The 17915-nt window shown below is 40.5% G+C and overlaps 3 protein-coding genes across 5 annotated transcripts; 2 read left to right on the top strand and 1 right to left on the bottom strand.

Annotated features, from left to right (window-relative positions):
• The first annotated feature begins 726 nt into the window (after positions 1 to 726).
• Positions 727 to 7187, top strand: pola2 (polymerase (DNA directed), alpha 2). Its single transcript, XM_031752111.2, has 18 exons — positions 727 to 1208; positions 1685 to 1809; positions 1917 to 2005; positions 2132 to 2189; positions 2421 to 2530; positions 2710 to 2909; positions 3024 to 3112; positions 3354 to 3506; positions 3858 to 3920; positions 3995 to 4046; positions 4139 to 4257; positions 4412 to 4450; positions 4989 to 5062; positions 5513 to 5621; positions 5786 to 5892; positions 6091 to 6147; positions 6231 to 6357; positions 6562 to 7187. Exons 1-18 carry the CDS (start codon positions 1124 to 1126, stop codon positions 6712 to 6714), a joined length of 1809 nt encoding a protein of 602 aa, XP_031607971.1. The 5' UTR covers positions 727 to 1123; the 3' UTR covers positions 6715 to 7187.
• LOC116320406 (uncharacterized protein DDB_G0290685-like) lies at positions 6963 to 14011 on the bottom strand. Of its 3 annotated transcripts, XM_039618963.1 has the most exons (13): positions 13889 to 14011; positions 12883 to 12978; positions 12441 to 12616; positions 12119 to 12178; positions 11889 to 12039; positions 11704 to 11787; positions 10039 to 10099; positions 9397 to 9867; positions 9162 to 9291; positions 7782 to 8600; positions 7569 to 7709; positions 7461 to 7495; positions 6963 to 7384 (listed from the first exon to the last, which is right to left on the bottom strand). In XM_039618963.1, exons 3-13 carry the CDS (start codon positions 12536 to 12538, stop codon positions 7287 to 7289), a joined length of 2148 nt encoding a protein of 715 aa, XP_039474897.1. In that variant the 5' UTR covers positions 12539 to 12616; positions 12883 to 12978; positions 13889 to 14011; the 3' UTR covers positions 6963 to 7286. The 3 variants fall into 3 exon arrangements, with proteins under 3 accessions (XP_039474897.1, XP_039474898.1, XP_039474901.1); XM_039618964.1 differs by lacking the exons at positions 12119 to 12178; positions 12441 to 12616; XM_039618967.1 differs by lacking the exons at positions 12441 to 12616; positions 12883 to 12978 and having other exon boundaries at positions 13889 to 13945.
• zdhhc24 (zinc finger DHHC-type containing 24) lies at positions 13516 to 17116 on the top strand. The gene is made up of 3 exons (XM_031737019.2): positions 13516 to 14082; positions 14868 to 15145; positions 15864 to 17116. Exons 1-3 carry the CDS (start codon positions 13778 to 13780, stop codon positions 16154 to 16156), a joined length of 876 nt encoding a protein of 291 aa, XP_031592879.1. The 5' UTR covers positions 13516 to 13777; the 3' UTR covers positions 16157 to 17116.
• Positions 17117 to 17915: the final 799 nt, after the last annotated feature.

The following is a 17915-nucleotide window of genomic DNA, read 5'->3' on the forward strand; positions in this document are numbered from 1 at the left end:
TAAATTTAGAAAAACAAGACGTTAACGATCATATACTTAAGTTAAGGATATAAATCGGTAAGGATGCAATTTTTCGCATTCTTATCTGATTTATGCAGTTGTTTAGAGTGCAGTTGTTTCTAGAGTGCAAACGAGTTTTGATAGATATAAAAACAGACAATAGGAGTTATTGCAAGAATGAGTCTGTTTTGCGTAACCTGTTATTGTGTATCGTAACAAGTTCCTAATGTGTGCATGGACAAAAAATGTTAGTGTGTAGCAGTGATTGTGAGTGTGACAGGTCTGGGAAGAAGCCGTTTCCCAGCCTTGTTGTTTTGGCACTGATGCTGCACTTTGTGAGGTGAGGGGGTAAAAAGTCCATGGGTTTAAAGAGTCCTTTTTGATACTGGTAGCCCTGCTGATGTAGATATCTTTAATCAATGACAGGCTGCTGCTGCTGATCTTCTGCAAGGACACAACTGTCCACTCCAGAGACTTCCTGCCAGCAGCAGAGCAGTATCAGTAACACACACTGCACACCTATAAAAAGATCTGAGAATTGTGGTACCCAGACCAGTGCTATCCAGTAGTTAAACTGTACACACATATGTTATCCAGTGATTCCCAAACTATGGAGCAGATAACCAGATGATTAAATAAGTATAAATAGATAAGAGTTAGTTGCCATTTGTCTGACCATTATTCAGATAGAATTCGTGCGTCCTTTGTTTTTAATTGTTGATTGGATGGTTAAACTGTGGGGCATTTGCGTTTTTCTGCTTCTGAAGTGGGACACTGCTAAAGTTTGAAAACAACTAAGTTACCAGGACAGGCTTTTATTTTTGTGGGACCGCCAACTTCCGTTTATTATTGTTACGAATGTGACGCATATTCCGGCCGCCAACACGAACAGCGCTTTTTCGCGGTAAAATGAAACAGGCAGCAGGTCGACCATTATTATTTCGTTTGTACTGTCTAACAGCTAACCGCCTGTAGGTAGTATTTAGAAGCCGTGTCGTTAAAAAAAAAACTAGGGTCGGCGGCATTGTCGCGAAGTAAGAGTAAAGCTAACGTTAGCAGCTATCATCACAACATTGGAGCTTTTCACGTTTTCCACAACGTAATAACTGTATATCATAAAACCATGTCGCTAGTAACTACAGAGAGCTTAAAGGCTGAGCTGGAAATATTCGATATACCCTATCAGGATGATTCCGTCCTCGACAAAAGTAAGTTGCTAACTAAGATGACCGTTTTTCTCATATGGATTGAGGCTTTACACAGGAGAGTGTGCTAGCAAAGAAGCTAAGTGTATTATCACTGTAATCATCGAGGACTCTACCATACGCAGGATAGCAGTAATGTAGTGTTGTGACATGTAGTTTAAGCTGTTGTCATCAGTCATAATATTTATATACCGATGTCAATGCGCTTTTGTTAGTTAAAGCTTTTAACTAAAATAGCATTTTTCTTCTTGATAACTTACTTTCACAAGTCAAGTAAATTAGAAATCAGCTTTTTTTTTGTTTTGATTTCATTGATACGTCTTTTATATTTACTAAGCCATTTTTAAAGATCAAGAACAGTAATTATTCACTGCAAGTTGTGTCCCACAAAATTAATTCACACTGTACTTGCATCTAGTATTTTCTCAGACACTCAGATTAAATCCTTGGTTGTTTTCCCTCATATATCCTCCATTCAGTGGTGGAGCAGTGTATTTGTAACAGACTGCAGACATCCGAGATACTGCATGAGTGGGTTGCCTATAGCGCCACAAAACAAGGGGTGAAGCTCACCATGGACACTCTGGAGCAGTTTGAACATGAGGTAACAGGACCACAGATTTTAACATGCATTACAAATTACTTATTAAATATGCAACAATGTAGTCATTCTCTACTCCTTATAAATGCAGCATGTTTGTCATCTTGCAGGTTTTGAACAAGAAGAGCAAATCCAGAAAAACCTCCCGGAAGGAAGAAGCATCCAGTAGAATGAGAGACATTAGCAGGATGGATGATTTGTATCCTTCACACTGATGCTTCAGCGTAAAGACCCGTCCATCTGCACTGTGTGGAGTCATGTGTTTTCTTTGATTTGTGTCTGCTAATGTTGCTGTTGAGTCATAGACTTTGACAAAATGAATCAGAATAAAAGCTGAGGAAGAGGAGGAGGATCTCTTAGATTCTTACTCTACTCCTGCTAAGGTAACCAAACACTTCTTGCTTGTCAGCAGCAGAGCATTATCTAATCTGAACAAAAGAAATACATTTTCATAACTTTAAAAAAAAGTGTATCCATTTATGTTTTGGGGTTTTTTGTTGATCTTCCTTTAAAAGCTAAGATAAGCTAGATGTGACTCGTGGGTCTCCCGCAGAGTAAGTTTGAATCTATGTAGACAGACAAGATCCTGACTGTGTTTGTTCCTGTCGGTACAGGGCTCTCAGAAACGACCTCTGACGACACCAGAGCATCCTCGTTCAAAGAGAACTGCAGCTCCGATGGCCAGCCCGAGCATACTGCTGTCTCCAGCCAGCTTCTCTCCCAAGTACTCTCCACCCCATGCTGCTCTGATTTTTTTTGAAAACATGAAAATTATGCTCTCTGGTTGTGTTAAAGTTAAAAAAGAAAGCTTTATTTTTGTCACTAGTAACTTTTTTAAAGATAAACTTTTGTATTTGCATCACTGTCACTTTAAGTGACCTTCTCCCCTTCTCTCTTTGGAAGTGCGACACCCTCACAGAAGTACAGCCAGCGGGGAGGAAAGGGGGAGGTGGTGGTCACATTTGGGGCTGTGCAGGGCACCCGTTGGGTGGGCAGGAAAGACCCAGGTGCAGGCGTCCAAGTTGAGATATTGGAAGGACCGGAAGATTCCCTTAACAGCAGCTACAAATACATGTTCCAGAGGCTGCGAGATGTTCGAAACGGTACATAGCTGCACACACTTGATTAAAGATTTCCTGTATGTTTGGGTGTAAAATCACTAAAGGAATATACCCCAGAACCTTTGGATAACATTTTTTTTCCTGGGTCTTTCCCAGTGTTGACAGAGAAGATTGAGGAGCTAGGAGAAGGACTCAGGACTCACTTCAGCATTGAGGAGTTCTCCCCCGTCTCTCTGCCTGCCCAGGTACAGAAGAGATGACACCTTCAGAAAACTTTTAAATTAAAGAGTCATCCCCACTGCTTAAACAATAAATTATTAAATAATAGTAGGTTGCGATAAAATGTTACGTTACATCACTGAATTCTTTTTCCTCTTAAAATCATATATATTGAAAAGTAAAAATAAAACCTGCTTAAGTCTATTAAATGTATTTGTTTGATTAAAAGTTAACTTCTTTCTTGCGTTTGCGTCTTCTTCCCTGCAGGACAGTATAACTGTGCTAGGACAGATTTGCTGTGACAGTAACGGCAAACTGAATGCACAGTCGGTTCTGCTAGAGGCCGGACCAGAACAAGGCGGTCAGCAAGTACCTGTTGACCTATCGGAGCTTAAAGAGTATTCTCTTTTTCCTGGTCAGGTGAGCTGAAGAAAATATCTTACTTTGACAGATGAAACTAGAAATGGGTACGCTGATGAGGTCCTTCCTGATGACCAGTCGGTGGTTTCTCCTTTGCCTGTGCACTGAGCTTATGTGCAGCAGGTTATATGGCCACCAAGAGTAACAGAGCATGCCAAGGACATGGGCTTGAGACTGACCCAGTGTCTGACCGAGAGCTCTGACAGTTTTTCCTCTCATAAAAATAAACTTTCAGAATTATAGGAAACCTTTTATCAGCAGAAGCATGTAGCTTTATGTTTTTGCAGCTCTTTCCAACAAACCCACATGTAAGAAAACATTTATCTAAATGCTTCTATTCTGTTTTTTTAGGTGGTGGTGATGGAGGGTATGAACACTACAGGAAGAAAACTGGTGGCTTCCAAATTCTATGAGGTCAGTTATAAGTTTTAGGCTTTAACACTTTTTGCCTGTTTGTGAAACCTTTTGTAATGGTGTTGTGCTTTTAGGCTGTTCCTCTGCCGTTCTACAGTTCTGAGATGAAAATGGAGACAGATGAAGGTAAGATCTGTCTTTTATTTTGATCAATTTTTCAGATTTAGCTTGGAACTTAAAGCCATCTTCTTACACTCCACACTCTTCATTTGTTGCAGAGCCACTGAATGTACTGGTGGCCTGTGGACCGTACACTCCATCTGACAGTCTGACCTTTGACCCGCTGCTGGACTTAATCAATGTTATTGTCAGGGATCGTCCTGATGTCTGCCTGCTGGTACAGTCTCCCTTGTTGTTCCATCATAAAACAGACACTATCCATGACAGAATTTCCACTAAAGCTCACATGTACACTGTCAGAAGTGTATTTAGACAGTCCTCCCATGACTCTGTTTTGTCTGGTTTTCCTATTTCTTGTTTCTCTTCTCCAGCTGGGCCCATTTGTGGATTCCAAACATGAACAGATTGAGGTCAGTGTGACAGAGACCATGTTTTTCTTGTTTTTGAGTGTGCACACCACAAGGGGAAACCTTTCGTGCCCATTTTTGCATGTAAATTTTGTTGCGCATCACATACACACAAAAAAAAAACTGAGAGCCTGAGTCAAAATATCACAATGATAACAATGGGTCAAGTTTCCTGTTTAAAGCATGTGGTCCAATAGATAAGTGAACCGTTTTTAAAAGGACGACCATTCATAAGGAACAATTCTAAACTCCTGAACAGGACTTTATTTAACGATCAGTCAAAATAAAATGTAAAGGTTAAAAAATCAAATCAAAATTCTTTAAAAGGGATATGTGTGTCGACAAAAACTAATAGGTATCACTTGCTGAATAAAACTTCTGTGTTATGCTTCAAGATACAACACTTAACCCACAAATAAAATGATTAGTTTCAGTGTTATTGGGTCTGGAAATGTATCCAAATTTGCAGTGTGAATTCATTTTAATCAATATATATGTTTGTTTGTTCATTCTTTGTCATCTTCATGTGTTTCTTAAATAGAAAGCCCAGGTGACTGAGACTTTTGAGAACATTTTCACCAGATGCATTGAAAGCATTGTGGATGGGACCAGAAGGTATGTGTTGTCTAATCAAAGCTCAGAGTCAGACAGCTTTGGAAATCCCCCTATCCATGTCACTTCCTTTGTAATATTGAATTCAGGATCCATGTGTGACCTTTTCTGCAATTTTCCAAAAGTAGCAGGAGGTTTTTTCGCTTTTGTTTTAAATCTGTGCCTTAAGGACATTTAGCTGCAACCCCCTCTGAAACCCTGCGACGTAACCTGCATGCAATTGCAATTGCACATGAAAATTGTCTTTCTTGTTGCTGCGTTTAATTACATTTATTTGTGCATAAACTATGTTATCACATTATACAAGCAAGTTAAGAGAGAGATCAGTCACACTGTAACGATTCGAGGTTTGTTTTTGTCTTTTGTTTTTTTTAAACTGTGCTTTCCACCTGTTCAAATCAGATTTTCTTTACCACAATGAAGCCTTGTGTTTTCTCGTTTTCTTTAATCCAGTGTTGGCTGTCAGCTGGTGTTTGTGCCTTCTCAGAGAGACATCCACCACCATTTCATCTACCCACAGCCTCCGTTCAGCCTGCCCCACATCAACAAAGAACAGGCCCAGGTTAGACACTGTTGTTGCATGCTGATGAGCACATGCAGCAGATTTCTGAGCACTCGTGGCAAACCTTATTTTAATAGTGTAGCATTGTTTGTCTTTAATATGGTTTTCCGTCCTAGAGATGTCATGCTCTCAGGTTATATAATGTTTGTCTTCATGCTTTGCAGCGTGTCACCCTGGTCCCTGACCCCTGCACCCTGCTGATTGACGGTGTGACTATTGGCTTGACATCAACTGACATCCTCATCCACATGGGTCCAGAGGAAATCAGCTGGTGAGTAAGGCTGTTTTCTAATTTGTACCAAATTCTGACATCAAGGTTGCAGTCAAGATCAGAAACACCAAAGTGAGTTAATGACCTACATTTTATTCAGATTTATAAAGAACAGGTGTGACCGTTTTCTTAAATTATTCGCGTTTTCCAATGAAGGTCATCAGTGTACATAGTTGAAATTGATGTGTTGCATTGCAGTGGAACCGGCTCAGACAAATTCTCACGCATACTGAAGCACATGCTCACACAGCGAAGGTAAATCCTGAAGGAGTTCAGATCTATTTATTTATTTGAGGTCACGTATTATTTAGTGATCGTGTCCATGTTCTCATGTCCAGTTACTACCCACTGTATCCGCCTGCGGACGAGGTAAATATGGATTATGAGAAGTTCCAGAGCTTCGGCCAAATGCCGCTCACCCCCGACGTCCTTGTTGTTCCCTCTGAAATGCGCTACTTTGTAAAGGTAAACAACTCGTCTTCCCTTTGACATCCTATATATACACATTTATTGAGCTAATTGATTGCAGAATCATCAGGCATTGCATTGATAATATAAAGTAAAACAGAAAAATTATTGCTTCTTTTTTTTAAACGTGAATTTTTTTTTTTCCTTTTTGGATGAGTTTTTACGAGTGTTATGTTATTTAAAATCCCCTCCCATCTTCAGGACGTGGTTGGCTGTGTGTGTGTCAACCCTGGGCGGCTGACCAAAGGCCAGGTGGGCGGGACGTACGGGCGGCTGCTCATCCAGCGCAGCCCTCAGTCAGAAGACAGGAAGAGGGTGAGCCCGTGTTTGACTGCTCAGGTGGTGAAAATCTAACAGGAGTGCAGACTTTCACTTCTAATTATCACCAGAAATGAGCTGGTTTAAGCAGGACCAGCTGTGCTACAGGCATGCTGATGGAAAAACATTTAAAAAAAATTATTTTGTATATTGGTTTATTTTTATACCTTGAATATGTTGAAGTGTACTGTGCTCATAACTGATGGATTATCAGTCAAATACAGCAGCAATAATTTCTTTTTCAATAAATTATTGTTGCCCTTTGTACAGCTTTTGTAACATTGTCTCTTCCAATTGAGTTTTATTGTTGTTCAGATGTTTTTTTTATGTTCCTGTGCCTCTAACAGGAGGAAGTAACACGCTGAAAAATCCGGTTGCTTTTGTAGCTCAAAATGAAAATAATTTTGTTTGCAGGGAAGTCTGAGTAATGTCTGTATTCCAGTTTAAGATTGTAACATTCAAAAATGCCTTTAATTAAAACAAGAAAAAATAAAACAGTTATTAAATAACCTGTTGTTTCTGTTTTTAATACAATATTATAAAACACTACTCTGCAGTGCTTAATTTTAAATACAGTTTTGTCTCTTTTAACTTGCACAGCAGTACATTTAGTCATAAAAATGATCGAACTCATCAGAGTCATTTGGGTCCTCCGTCTTCGACTTGTCGTGCTCCACTTGAAAAATTCCCATGTTATGAAAACTTGCTGGAAAATAAATTGAGCATAAATCAGAAGTCCTGCAGCCTTTCTAATGTTACTGTAATGACTGGTTATACTGTACCTTTGGGCTTCTCTTCAGCTCTCAGATACTTTTCTCTAAAAGCAAAAGGAAAAGTGAGAGGCACATCTCACACTGTAATTTAAGTCAGTCAGTTGAAAGAGTACTTACTTTTCCTGTGTTTCTTCTTGAGGCGCAAGAAGGTTCTCAATATCATCTTCATCACTGACTTCGTTTGAGTCATCATTATCAGATCCTGTTTTACCTTCTTCCTGTTCCTGAGCTGCCTCATCGGTTATAATCTGTGTAGATCTAAAAACAGGGATTGGATTAGATTTTTGTGATGATGTCTGTGAGGAATATTTCAATCCTTCACCATCTTACCTCTTTTCTTGTGGTGTGACGATGCAGTCGTCTGAATCTATCTGATCTTCCTCACTCCCGTGTTCCTCTTCCTCGCTTTTGTCATCCTCCTGTTGATTCGAGTCCTCATCCTCTTCTTCTTCACTGCCTTCACTTCCATCCTCTTCGTCCTGAGAGGAGGCAGCACCCTGTTTTCTGTTCTCAGTGCCTTCGTTCTTCAGCCTGATTGACTGTTCTTCACCTCCCTGCTCCTCTATTTCATCATCTGTAGATGTCTCTGCTTCCTCCTCTGTTGCGTCCTTGGCAGAAGCACCATCGCCTTGTTTGATATCACTGTCATCTTGTTCTTTATCTTTTTGACTCTTCTCTTTTTCTTCACCGTCTTCTTCAGCTTCCAGGTTTTCCTCCGTCTTATCTTTAACTTTTTCTCCTGTGCTGCTTTGCTCAGCGCTGCTACTGTCCTGCTCTTCTACTTCACCGGCATCATCATTTTTATTCTTTTCACTGTCACTTTCTGATTCCTTCTCCTTCTGGGATCCTGACTCTTTGCATCTGTTTGTTTTCTCTTCATGATTTTGATTCCCTGCTTTTTCACCCTCGTATGTCTCACTCAAACTTCCTGACTCCTCACCAGTGTCCTGAATCTCGGAGTCACCTCCCTTACTCACAGTCCTTTCCTCTGCCTCCTTCTGAGATCCTGGTGATTGAACAGAAAGATCCCCAGTTTTCTTTGTCCTTCTGCTACTGCTCCTCAGGCTTTTCTCTGACGAGGCATTGCTTTCTGAACTTTGGGCCACTCCAACTGTGGGAATGAAAATGGCACTCGAATTCCCAGATAACCTGAAAGATGGAAGATTGGATGAATGAATTTGTCTGTCTAAAACAGTACTAAGTATTAAGAAATAAAGCAAGAGGAGAACACTTGTTTCTGATCTTTTGTGACCTCCTCTCCAGCATGTGCTGTTTAACTAATATGTATTTTTAAAAACTTAAAAATTATATAAAATTAAGAGGTAACAAGAACGTGATGTTTTCTATAAAATGTGGGTTAGTGCTATGTTGTTAGTATGACTGCCACACGCCATCAAATACTATCCCCAGCTTCATTTCCAGCCAGTTTGACCTTTACTGTCATTCCTGTGCTCTTTTCCTGCAGCTTCTGTCTGTGCTGTGATCAAAGGCAAGTAGTTGCACCAGAAAGATCAGGACACACATAAATCAACTACATTTTTTTTTAAAAAGGAGACAGAAATGTGCCTATAAATTGAGGAGGGTACTGATGAAGGTTATTCAGAACACATTTAATAGACTGGTGCAGCATGAAGGGAAGAAACTAAGGTGAGATGATACATCAGTGGGATCCAGTGAATTCAAAGTGACATCTACAAGAATGCTGCTTACTCCTGAGGGCTGCATCTCTCTCTGTCTGAAGAGACACGCTGTTTTCTTCCTCCCTTCGCCTCCTTCCCCGCCTTTTTGCTGGAGTCCCTGCCACTCTCACTGCTCTCACTGTGACTGCTGGACAGACGGACTGGATACAGAATGTACGAACACAAAACACAAGTCCACACACATGCTGAATACGCACAAAGTCTCATGTAAGAAAAGCATTTATTTTTATGTATTCTCTTTTCACCTGGTTTAACATCTAACTCGTGGGACGAACGACTGCTGCTGCTTCTGACACTCCTCTCCCTCTGTGAGCTCAGCACTCTGCTCATTTTATCCTCCTCTCCTACAGTCTGCGAAACCCTTGAGTCACGTAAAGGCTCCTCCATATAAAGCTGGCCCCACAGGGCCTCGGAGTATGATGGAGTTCCAGTTGCACCAGCAGGCAGGTACCAGGGGTAGTCAGGCTGTAGGGAAGCCCTGCCTTGTAGATCTTGCCTTGGCCAGGGATGATGGTACTGTCCGGGTGCGGAGGCGGGATAGTAAAGCGGATATGGGTGAGGAATGATGGGTGGAACTCTGGTAGGAAATCTGGCTATCTGGGATTGACTGCGGCTCAACCAGGAGGACTGTGTGTGGGGAAGATGGGAGGAGCCATCTTGGTTGTAGTCAGTGTAACCTTGAGGTGTAGCAGTTTTTTGTGGCTCCGTGGGTGGACCTGAAAACAAGGATACATGTTAGACTGGTGTTTGTCGCACTAACACAGGACTTTAAATAAAATATGTGGACACCTCAATCTTCAAAATAACACGTGAGACCAGATTATTACCACTGAACAATAAATGTGATCTAGTCATTTCCTAAAGTGAGCCACAGCATAAAGACTTACCTGCAGAAGATTTCATCACGTCCGTGTTCTTTAAGCATGACTTCAAATAGTCGTCCATTTTCTGTTGAAGAAACAGTTTCTTTAATACACTCTCAGGAAGACACGGCATTAGTTGTAATTAAAGAAAAATGACTTAAACATGGATATTCTTAATCTCTTTGCATTCGTCATTTTGAGGTGAGAGGAAGTGGAAACATTGAAAGTTCTATCAAATACAGCTGTGATCAAAAATATACATATACTCATGATGGGCATGAACGTCACTGTCATTTTGATTGTTTCATGATTTCTGTGAACTGTTGGGTGGAATGATTGTAAAGCATACATATTTAATGACTTTGAAAAAACAAGAACTGGGTGCATAAATTTGCACGCCCCCACTAATATCTGGTTAGATGAACCAGCAATCAACAAGCCTCTGGCATAATTATTGTTGGATATTTGAGCACTCCTCTTTGCTTTGTTCATTTCAATTGGTTGGTTCCTGGCATTGACTCAACTTTCAAGCATCCATGCATTTTCAATAGGGTCGAGGTCCAGCTTTGGGAAGGCCATTCCAGAAGGTTAATGTTAGCTGGCCTTATCCATTCCAAAACCAGTTTTGATGTTAATTTGGGATCATTGTCCTGCTGGGAACACTTAACTGTGTCCAAGTTTCAACTACTTACATGTTCAATTCTTTAAATTGATTCTTTGAAGAATCTGGACGTGAGCATCCTTCTAAATTATTTTATCCACGTTATCCACCAGTACCTGTGTCAGCAAAACAGCCCCAGAGCATAATGCTACCACCACCATGCTTTACACCTGGAAGTTTCTTCAGTTTGAAAGCCTCATCTTTACTCCTCCAAACACACCTGTTGTCATTGTCGACATAAATCGATCTTTGTCTTGTCTGACTATAAAACCTTGGGGTTTGACTTTTCTGTGTAGGGAGCTGCAAATTTTAGTCCAGCTTGAAGTTGTTGATTTAGTAGAAGTGGCTTCTTTCTCGGTCGGCGCCCTCTCAGTCCATGGGAATGTAAAATTAGCTTCAGTGTGGACAGTGATGCTGGTGTACCAGCAGCTTTCCTGTTCATGGAAGGCTTGAGCCTTTGTGGTTCCTGGATTGTTCCTGAATATCTCAGTAAAGTGAATAAATCTGAATAAATTGTGTTACGTACAACTGATTAAACTTGTTATCCTGGAATCTACAGTTATTTTGAAATGGTTCCAATAGACCTTCCCAAAAAGTAAATCTACAGCTCTCCCTCTTAGATCTTCCCAAAGTTCCTTGGACTTTCCCATTGTTCATTGAGTCTAGTGAGTCCTTTGTCATGCAGGCAAAGAGAAGCTACCAGATGTGGTCAACTGTGTTAAAAGACACTGTAGAAGCTTCAGCACCATTAAAATTAAAACGCGTGTACGTATAATTCTGACGTTTTGTGGATTAGAAAAAATCTAAAATAAATTCAAACTTGTGCGCCCAATTCTTTAGAGTCATTATTAAAGATGTATGCTGTACAATCATTCTACCCTGGAAAAAAAACATAATTAAAAGCCCAGAATTATGTTCACGCCAACGAGAGTGTATGTAAACACAACTGCAAGTAAAGCAGCAAATACAGAACCAGCTCTACATTTTGACCACACACTTTAGCTCGCCATGCTGTGCATTACTTGTACCTTCTTCTGAGCTGCCTGTCTCTTCTCCTTAAGTTGCTGCTGCCAGCGGGGGGAGTTCTCCTCCAGGTATCTCTCATACTCCATCTGCAGGGGTCAAAGCAATAGTTTATTTTAAGAGCTTCGCGAGGAAAGAATAGATTTCTTCCAGTGTGTCGAATGTGTCTTTTTTCTGCACGTCTACACACCCGAATCATTTTCATGGCAGCATTGCGGGCCAACATCTCTTTCAGTGTGTCCTGGGCTTTCTCAAACTGCTGCAGCAGCTGCCTGTTTTGTTGCTGCGCTGTGTACTCTCTTTCCTTCAGCTCCTGCCAGCGTTGCTGCAGGTGCAGCACTCTTGAATAGGACACAAACATAAAAACTTGGAGTTTAAAAAACACTTACTGAGAAAGTATCTTGCTGTCTTATGTCTTACAGATGTTCCTGACTGCGAAGAGCTGAAGGGTCATCTTGCAACAATACCGGCTTGTTAACACTGTAAGAGAAAGAGGTCAAGAAGCAGCAGGATGGTAATCTAAGCCACACCTTCCATCTACATACAGCCCATCTTTCCAGATGACATGGCAGCATCTGCTTCTTAGATTTGCCAATAAAACTAGTCTTGACTGTGAACATTACTTTTCATATAAAAACTGCATACACACTTAAATGATGTCACCTTTTAAGAGTTTAAAAGATTTTAAAGTCAAAATCATCCATCATTCTCTGCAAATATGGTACCATTTAGGTGGTCTAACCTCTTATTTCCACAGAATTGTCTTTCTTTGGTGAAAGTGTTTTTTTCTGAGCCGTTCAGACGCCCAAGAGACAGCAAATTTTCCTCTGGTGCAGCCATGACTGTGGGCTCTCAGTAGATGAGGAGATTACCAGGGATTAAAGGCTGTGTTTCAACAGGGGAGGGACCAAAGACGTCCTGTCCAATCAACATATCGACATGCTAATGAGGTTAAACAGCAGCGAAGTCAACTTTATTGGTAAGTGGGTAACCAAGTTACTGGAACTTGTATTTATGCAAATGTGTGAGCCCTTAGTATAACATAATCAAAACGATTTTTTATACCTAATATCTGGTATTTTGAGGGCATGTAGCAGGCATCAATGGAATGCCATCTATAATCATCTATGTGTAACACTGAAGCTGCAAGAGGTAGAGGTGTGAAGGCTGATGAGTTTAAATACCTGGGGTCAACCATCAAAACCAACGAAAACTGCATAAGAGTTGAAGAAGACTGTACAGGCAAAGTGGGGTGTGCAGAGATGAGTGTCAGGGGTGATCTGGGACCGAAAGATAGCAGCAAGAGTGAAGGGTATGATGTACAAGATGACAGTGAGAGTGCAACACAGTTGAAGATGCTCAGATTTTCATTGGGAGTGACCAGGATATACAGGATTAGAAATTAGTCTATAATTTCTATAATAAAAAATTCATGTGATACTCAGGGCCGAAGGTGAGCTTCTCTGACTTGGAGAAAATTTAATTCACCTTCAAATCAGAAGTAATATAAATATTTTTGCAGTTCTGTCGCAAAAAGTACACCTGCTACAAAACTGAACAAACGAATAAGAGGAAAAGCTGCTTTGTTTTATCTCTTTCTTCAAAACAGGGTTGTGGTTTAAGCAAATATACCACAAAATGGTGCCTGCTGGCACACAGAAATACATTTTGGGGCGTAGAAAAAATGATAAACAAAATTATATACAAATAAAGGGCTAAAGGAGAGTAATTTAGTTATGTTTTGCCCATGGCAAGTTAGAGGTGGAACCAAAGTATATTGTTGCATTGCGGATGTATTTTCATGTAACACCCACTAGCAGACGAGATTCGGTCCTCAATCAGAGATCGTGCTTGTCAGTGAGGTTTTTAAAGATTAAAACGGTACCATTCATTTTCTTACGCTACTGTAACTTTCCGGAAGACACGTAAGGCATTTTTTTAATTTGACTTCATCTCACGCGAGAGGCTAATTGAGATTGCTTTAGGCTAGTTAAGCTAGCCAACGTTTACCGCTGTGCGTCGGTCAAAGCACTCCTTCCGCTATCCGTATTCACTTTTAGGTGCAATTTCAAATAAAACATGACGAGTTTAGCTAGTAAGGTGTTTTGCAGGGTGGAGAAGATGTGTCACCACCTCCCTGTGGTCCTTAACACGTTCCTGGTTTTCTCCATAACCGGAGAGGTGAGTTACCTGGTGTCGGTGGAGGCTCCGCTGGAGCCAGACCAGAAGAAGACTCAGTGGTCCTCTCGATGGAAATTAATCCACCTGCTGGCCCAGTATTTCATGTTGGGGAACATCTGCTGGAACGCCCTGCTCTTCATGAAAACCAGTCCCAGCATCAAGGGAGTGTTCCTGGGAGGAGAAGTCCTCGGCCAAGGGTGGAGGTGAGGATTAAACAGCTCTAGAAATGAACATTTGATGTACAGGACATCGTATGTATAATATTGCTACCTGTCTACCTGCTTTGTGGGCTTTGGGTTTGTTGTTGTCGTCATGATTTGAAAAAAATCTTCATTTAAATCTTGTTCTGGGCAACTAATTTGTAATTTGTAACCTTCATAAAGCATCGAATCAGAAAAACTACTTCCTGTATGCTTCCCTATCCTGCCCAGCATAAGGTATAAGCAAGGCAAGAGTTCCTTGACATATTGTTTTAGACTTTAAAGAAAGACAAGCTAGTAAAAACACTGAATCCTAACAGCTGGACCTCCAACAGTTTGAACAAATTATTTGTGACTGAGATCTGAGATGAGATGTTTATGTTTGAGTGAAGTGATCAGATTAAATTTGCAGTAAATCTTTGCTTACAACTGTGCAATGCAATTAAAGGGATGGGGGTGGGGGGGATTACATAACAAAGTTTAGCATTGCATAACATGTACTGCATGTTAACAAGAAATATAATCTCTGCTGACAACTGAAACAGATTGTAGGTTTTCTCAAATCTGAAAAATGCAAGACCGGGAACCATAAATGATTAATTTAACCGCAGCAAAGAAGTGAGATTTTTGCTTTTTGCCAGATCGAAAGTTTGCTTCACACTTTATTCCAAAGCGGGTCTTCATTTGAATTATTAACGTGGGGCTCAACAAAATCTTTATTTTTGATGCTAACAATAAAATGGATTTACTAATAACCATACATTAAAAAAAGTCTGTCTTATTCAAAGGTACTGTTACACATGTGAAGCGCACACTCCTCCACGCTGTTCCCACTGCTACGACTGCAAGGTGTGCGTGCTGCGGCGGGATCACCACTGCGTCTTTTTTGGCCAGTGCGTGGGCTTCCGCAATTACCGCTACTTCCTGAGCTGCTTGTTTTTCATGTGGTCGGGGCTCCTGTACGCCACCCTGATGAACGCAGAGGTCTTCATTGTCATCTTGAAGGAGGGTGTGACAGTACACAGCATCCTGCTGCTGCTCATACCCTGGATCATGCTTGTTTCAGGTACGATACGGTTTGTCACAGTGTCTCATGCACGTTATTACTGTGATACTAACTTTTTGGCCTTTTGCTTAAAAATGACTGAGGAACAGTTGCCGCTTGATTTTCTTTTGGTCAGATAATTGATGAATAATAGTTTTGGATCTAGTTTATATTACTTGGTATGAATGTTATCAATCATGAGGATAAATTGAATAAGGGGAGGCATATTTGAATTTCTCAGATAAATCTGTTTGCACTTATAGATGTTGCTAAATGAACATAATGTATTAAAACGGAAGAAAAGAGGATACTGTTATCTCTGCTTAAAGAAAAAGTATCCTTATTGCAGTCTGATTTTGCCTGGTATTGGCTGATATTACCACTGTTGACTGGTATCATTGCTGATCACATATCTTAGTAACCACAACAAAAATCTAAAATTAAAATCAGCTAAATGTCAGTATCACATCCAAATATGCAGTTAGTGCATCTCCATTATTTTTACATCTCTGACTAATAAGGCCTAAGAAAAAATAGTTAAAATTATTCAGAAATACATATTTTAGTATGTATTTTAGAAACTCTGCGGGTTTTTGTTCAAGTAAAACTGATACTGTCTTCGTGCCTCTGGTTGATTGGTTCATTTGATTATGATGACATGAATCACAGACCTCAGTTTGCCTGGATTTGTCATCACTTGCTGTGATTTAATGTGTGCTGCTGTTCCTCATCACCCCAGGCCAGGTCTCAGCGCGTGCCTTTGCCTTCGCATTCATCGCAGACACATGCGTAGTGGGTTTCCTGCTGGTGTCTTCCTTCTTCTTCTTCCATCTCTTCCTGCTGTTTCGTGGTCAGACCACCAGGGAGTGGTATTCGTCCCGCCGACCCTACAGCCTGGGACTGTTTGGCAATCTGCATCACACACTGGGCCTGCGTTGGTACATCTGCTGGCTCTGCCCTCTCATCCCCTCGCCGCTGCCAGGAGACGGCATAAACTTCCAGGTCACAGGATCGCTGGAGCCCTCGCGGTAACAGCTGCAGATCGGAGCGGGCCGAGTGTCTTTACTTTAGTGGTGGTGGTTATTGTTATCGGGAGCAGCAGGGGAACTCATCTTAGTTCAAGAAGAGGTAGCTTGGAGTGGGAAGAAACTAGTATTTTCTGTGGCTGTGTAATGTGTTGGTGGGTGTAACTCACTGCCAGTGTCTACTCTGTAGATTCTGTGCTGAGACAAAGAAATTAAGGGTCTTCTTTTGGTGTTACATTGATCTTAAATGGTAATCCGTACACTCAGCAAGGCTGGCCTCAGAAAATGAACACAGAAATTCAATGTGTTCATTTTGCACGCGAGCACTGACAATATATGTTTAAAAATAGCACTGAAATAAGAATGTATTTTGACTGAACAACGTTCAGTTTTAATCCTTGTTGAGAAGCACTCACAATCTCTGACAGTGACGCCTCGTGGGAGTGTTGATAATAGCTGCTTTCTTGGGTTTTCCCTACGCTGAAGCTGCCTAAATCCGAACGTTACACAAGTGTGACTTACGCTGTTCCTGATTACTCCATTGGACTGTAAAATACACAATCATTTGCCTCCATTTTGCTGTTGCTCCGAGGATGCTCCTGAGTTTATTAAACTGACCTTTATTACCTTTAATTGGATTCTACTGTGGCAGGTGGAACAGTGGGAGAGACAAAGGAGCGGTCTTAATGTCTTCAGCACAACATTAATTTGAAATAAATAAAAATAAACACAGAAATTGTGTGAATTCAGTATTTAAAATTTACATGCTTATGATGTGTTAAAAGTTTTGCCTCCATGCTTGATATTTCTATCAGTGTCCTCATTCTGTACACTATATGTTACATACTGTAAAAAATCTTTAGAGCAGCGGTCCCCAACCCCCGGGCCTCGGACCGGTACCGGTCCGTGAGTCGTTTGGTACCGGGCCGCGAGAGTTTAGGCTCGGGTGTGAAATGTATGGTCTTCAGGGTTTTTATCGGTTTTCAGCGTTATTTTGTTATCGTTTTTATCGTTAACTCGGTTTTCCTGGGTCTTTTCATGTGTGTTATGAATAAATCTTCTTTTTTTCGGTACCGGTACTAGTTTTATTTTGTTGTATTTATCCGCGACACCTTAAAGGCCGGTCCGTGAAAATATTGTCGGGCATAAACCGGTCCGTGGCGCAAAAAAGGTTGGGGACCGCTGCTTTAGAGCATCCTGTTTTTGCATACAAACACATTCAAACTCTTATAATTGATGACCATAGTTTGTTTCTTTTTTCACGAGGCATCCCTGTAACTGTTTACCTGTCTTGAGTGTACTTCATCCTGTCAAGTGCTTCAGTTCAGAATAATATGGAAGAATGCAAACATGTCAGTTTTAATTGATGCCAAATGAATTTCCTTTACCTCCATGTATTTTACTCCTTGGCAGCTTTTATTTTTCTTATTTTAATTCTTCTGGCCTAAGTGTACTGAAAAATTACAAGCCTTTTTTTGTTTGTTTCTACTGGTCACTAAATTTTTAAAGATTATTAAGATAAAGGTTATTATTCTTTACAACTGTTGTTAGTTTTTTGCCAAAAAATATCATTTTGTTTGGTTGATTATTGGGGTTTGCCTTTTAAAGGTGTTTGCTTGAAGGGATATACCATGTTAAATGTTTAATTTTAATATTATTCTATTTTTGTTAAAGTTGTTGTGCTGAAATAATTAAATTTTGGGTTTCAAAAGTTTTAACTTTTTCTCATTTGCATCATTTTAAACTGCAATTGTTGTCATGTTTGA

Source organism: Oreochromis aureus, linkage group 2, assembly GCF_013358895.1.
Source record: "Oreochromis aureus strain Israel breed Guangdong linkage group 2, ZZ_aureus, whole genome shotgun sequence".
Classification (NCBI taxonomy): domain Eukaryota; kingdom Metazoa; phylum Chordata; class Actinopteri; order Cichliformes; family Cichlidae; genus Oreochromis; species Oreochromis aureus.

What these genes read in the sequence shown, in the direction of transcription:
- pola2 (XM_031752111.2), top strand. Translation starts at nt 1,124, where the DNA reads ATGTCGCTAGTAACTACAGAGAGCTTAAAGGCTGAGCTGGAAATATTC. An exon ending in ATTAGCAGGATGGATGATTT is followed by an intron (nt 2,006 to 2,131) that starts GTATCCTTCACA and finishes AAAATGAATCAG; the next exon opens with AATAAAAGCTGAGGAAGAGG. An exon ending in GCTGCGAGATGTTCGAAACG is followed by an intron (nt 2,910 to 3,023) that starts GTACATAGCTGC and finishes GGTCTTTCCCAG; the next exon opens with TGTTGACAGAGAAGATTGAG.
- zdhhc24 (XM_031737019.2), top strand. Translation starts at nt 13,778, where the DNA reads ATGACGAGTTTAGCTAGTAAGGTGTTTTGCAGGGTGGAGAAGATGTGT. An exon ending in GTCCTCGGCCAAGGGTGGAG is followed by an intron (nt 14,083 to 14,867) that starts GTGAGGATTAAA and finishes TCTTATTCAAAG; the next exon opens with GTACTGTTACACATGTGAAG. An exon ending in CTGGATCATGCTTGTTTCAG is followed by an intron (nt 15,146 to 15,863) that starts GTACGATACGGT and finishes TCATCACCCCAG; the next exon opens with GCCAGGTCTCAGCGCGTGCC.
- LOC116320406 (XM_039618963.1), bottom strand. Translation starts at nt 12,538, where the DNA reads ATGGCTGCACCAGAGGAAAATTTGCTGTCTCTTGGGCGTCTGAACGGC. An exon ending in CAATTCTGTGGAAATAAGAG is followed by an intron (nt 12,179 to 12,440) that starts GTTAGACCACCT and finishes TTTCTCTTACAG; the next exon opens with TGTTAACAAGCCGGTATTGT. An exon ending in CAAGAAGAAACACAGGAAAA is followed by an intron (nt 7,496 to 7,568) that starts GTAAGTACTCTT and finishes TTTTGCTTTTAG; the next exon opens with AGAAAAGTATCTGAGAGCTG.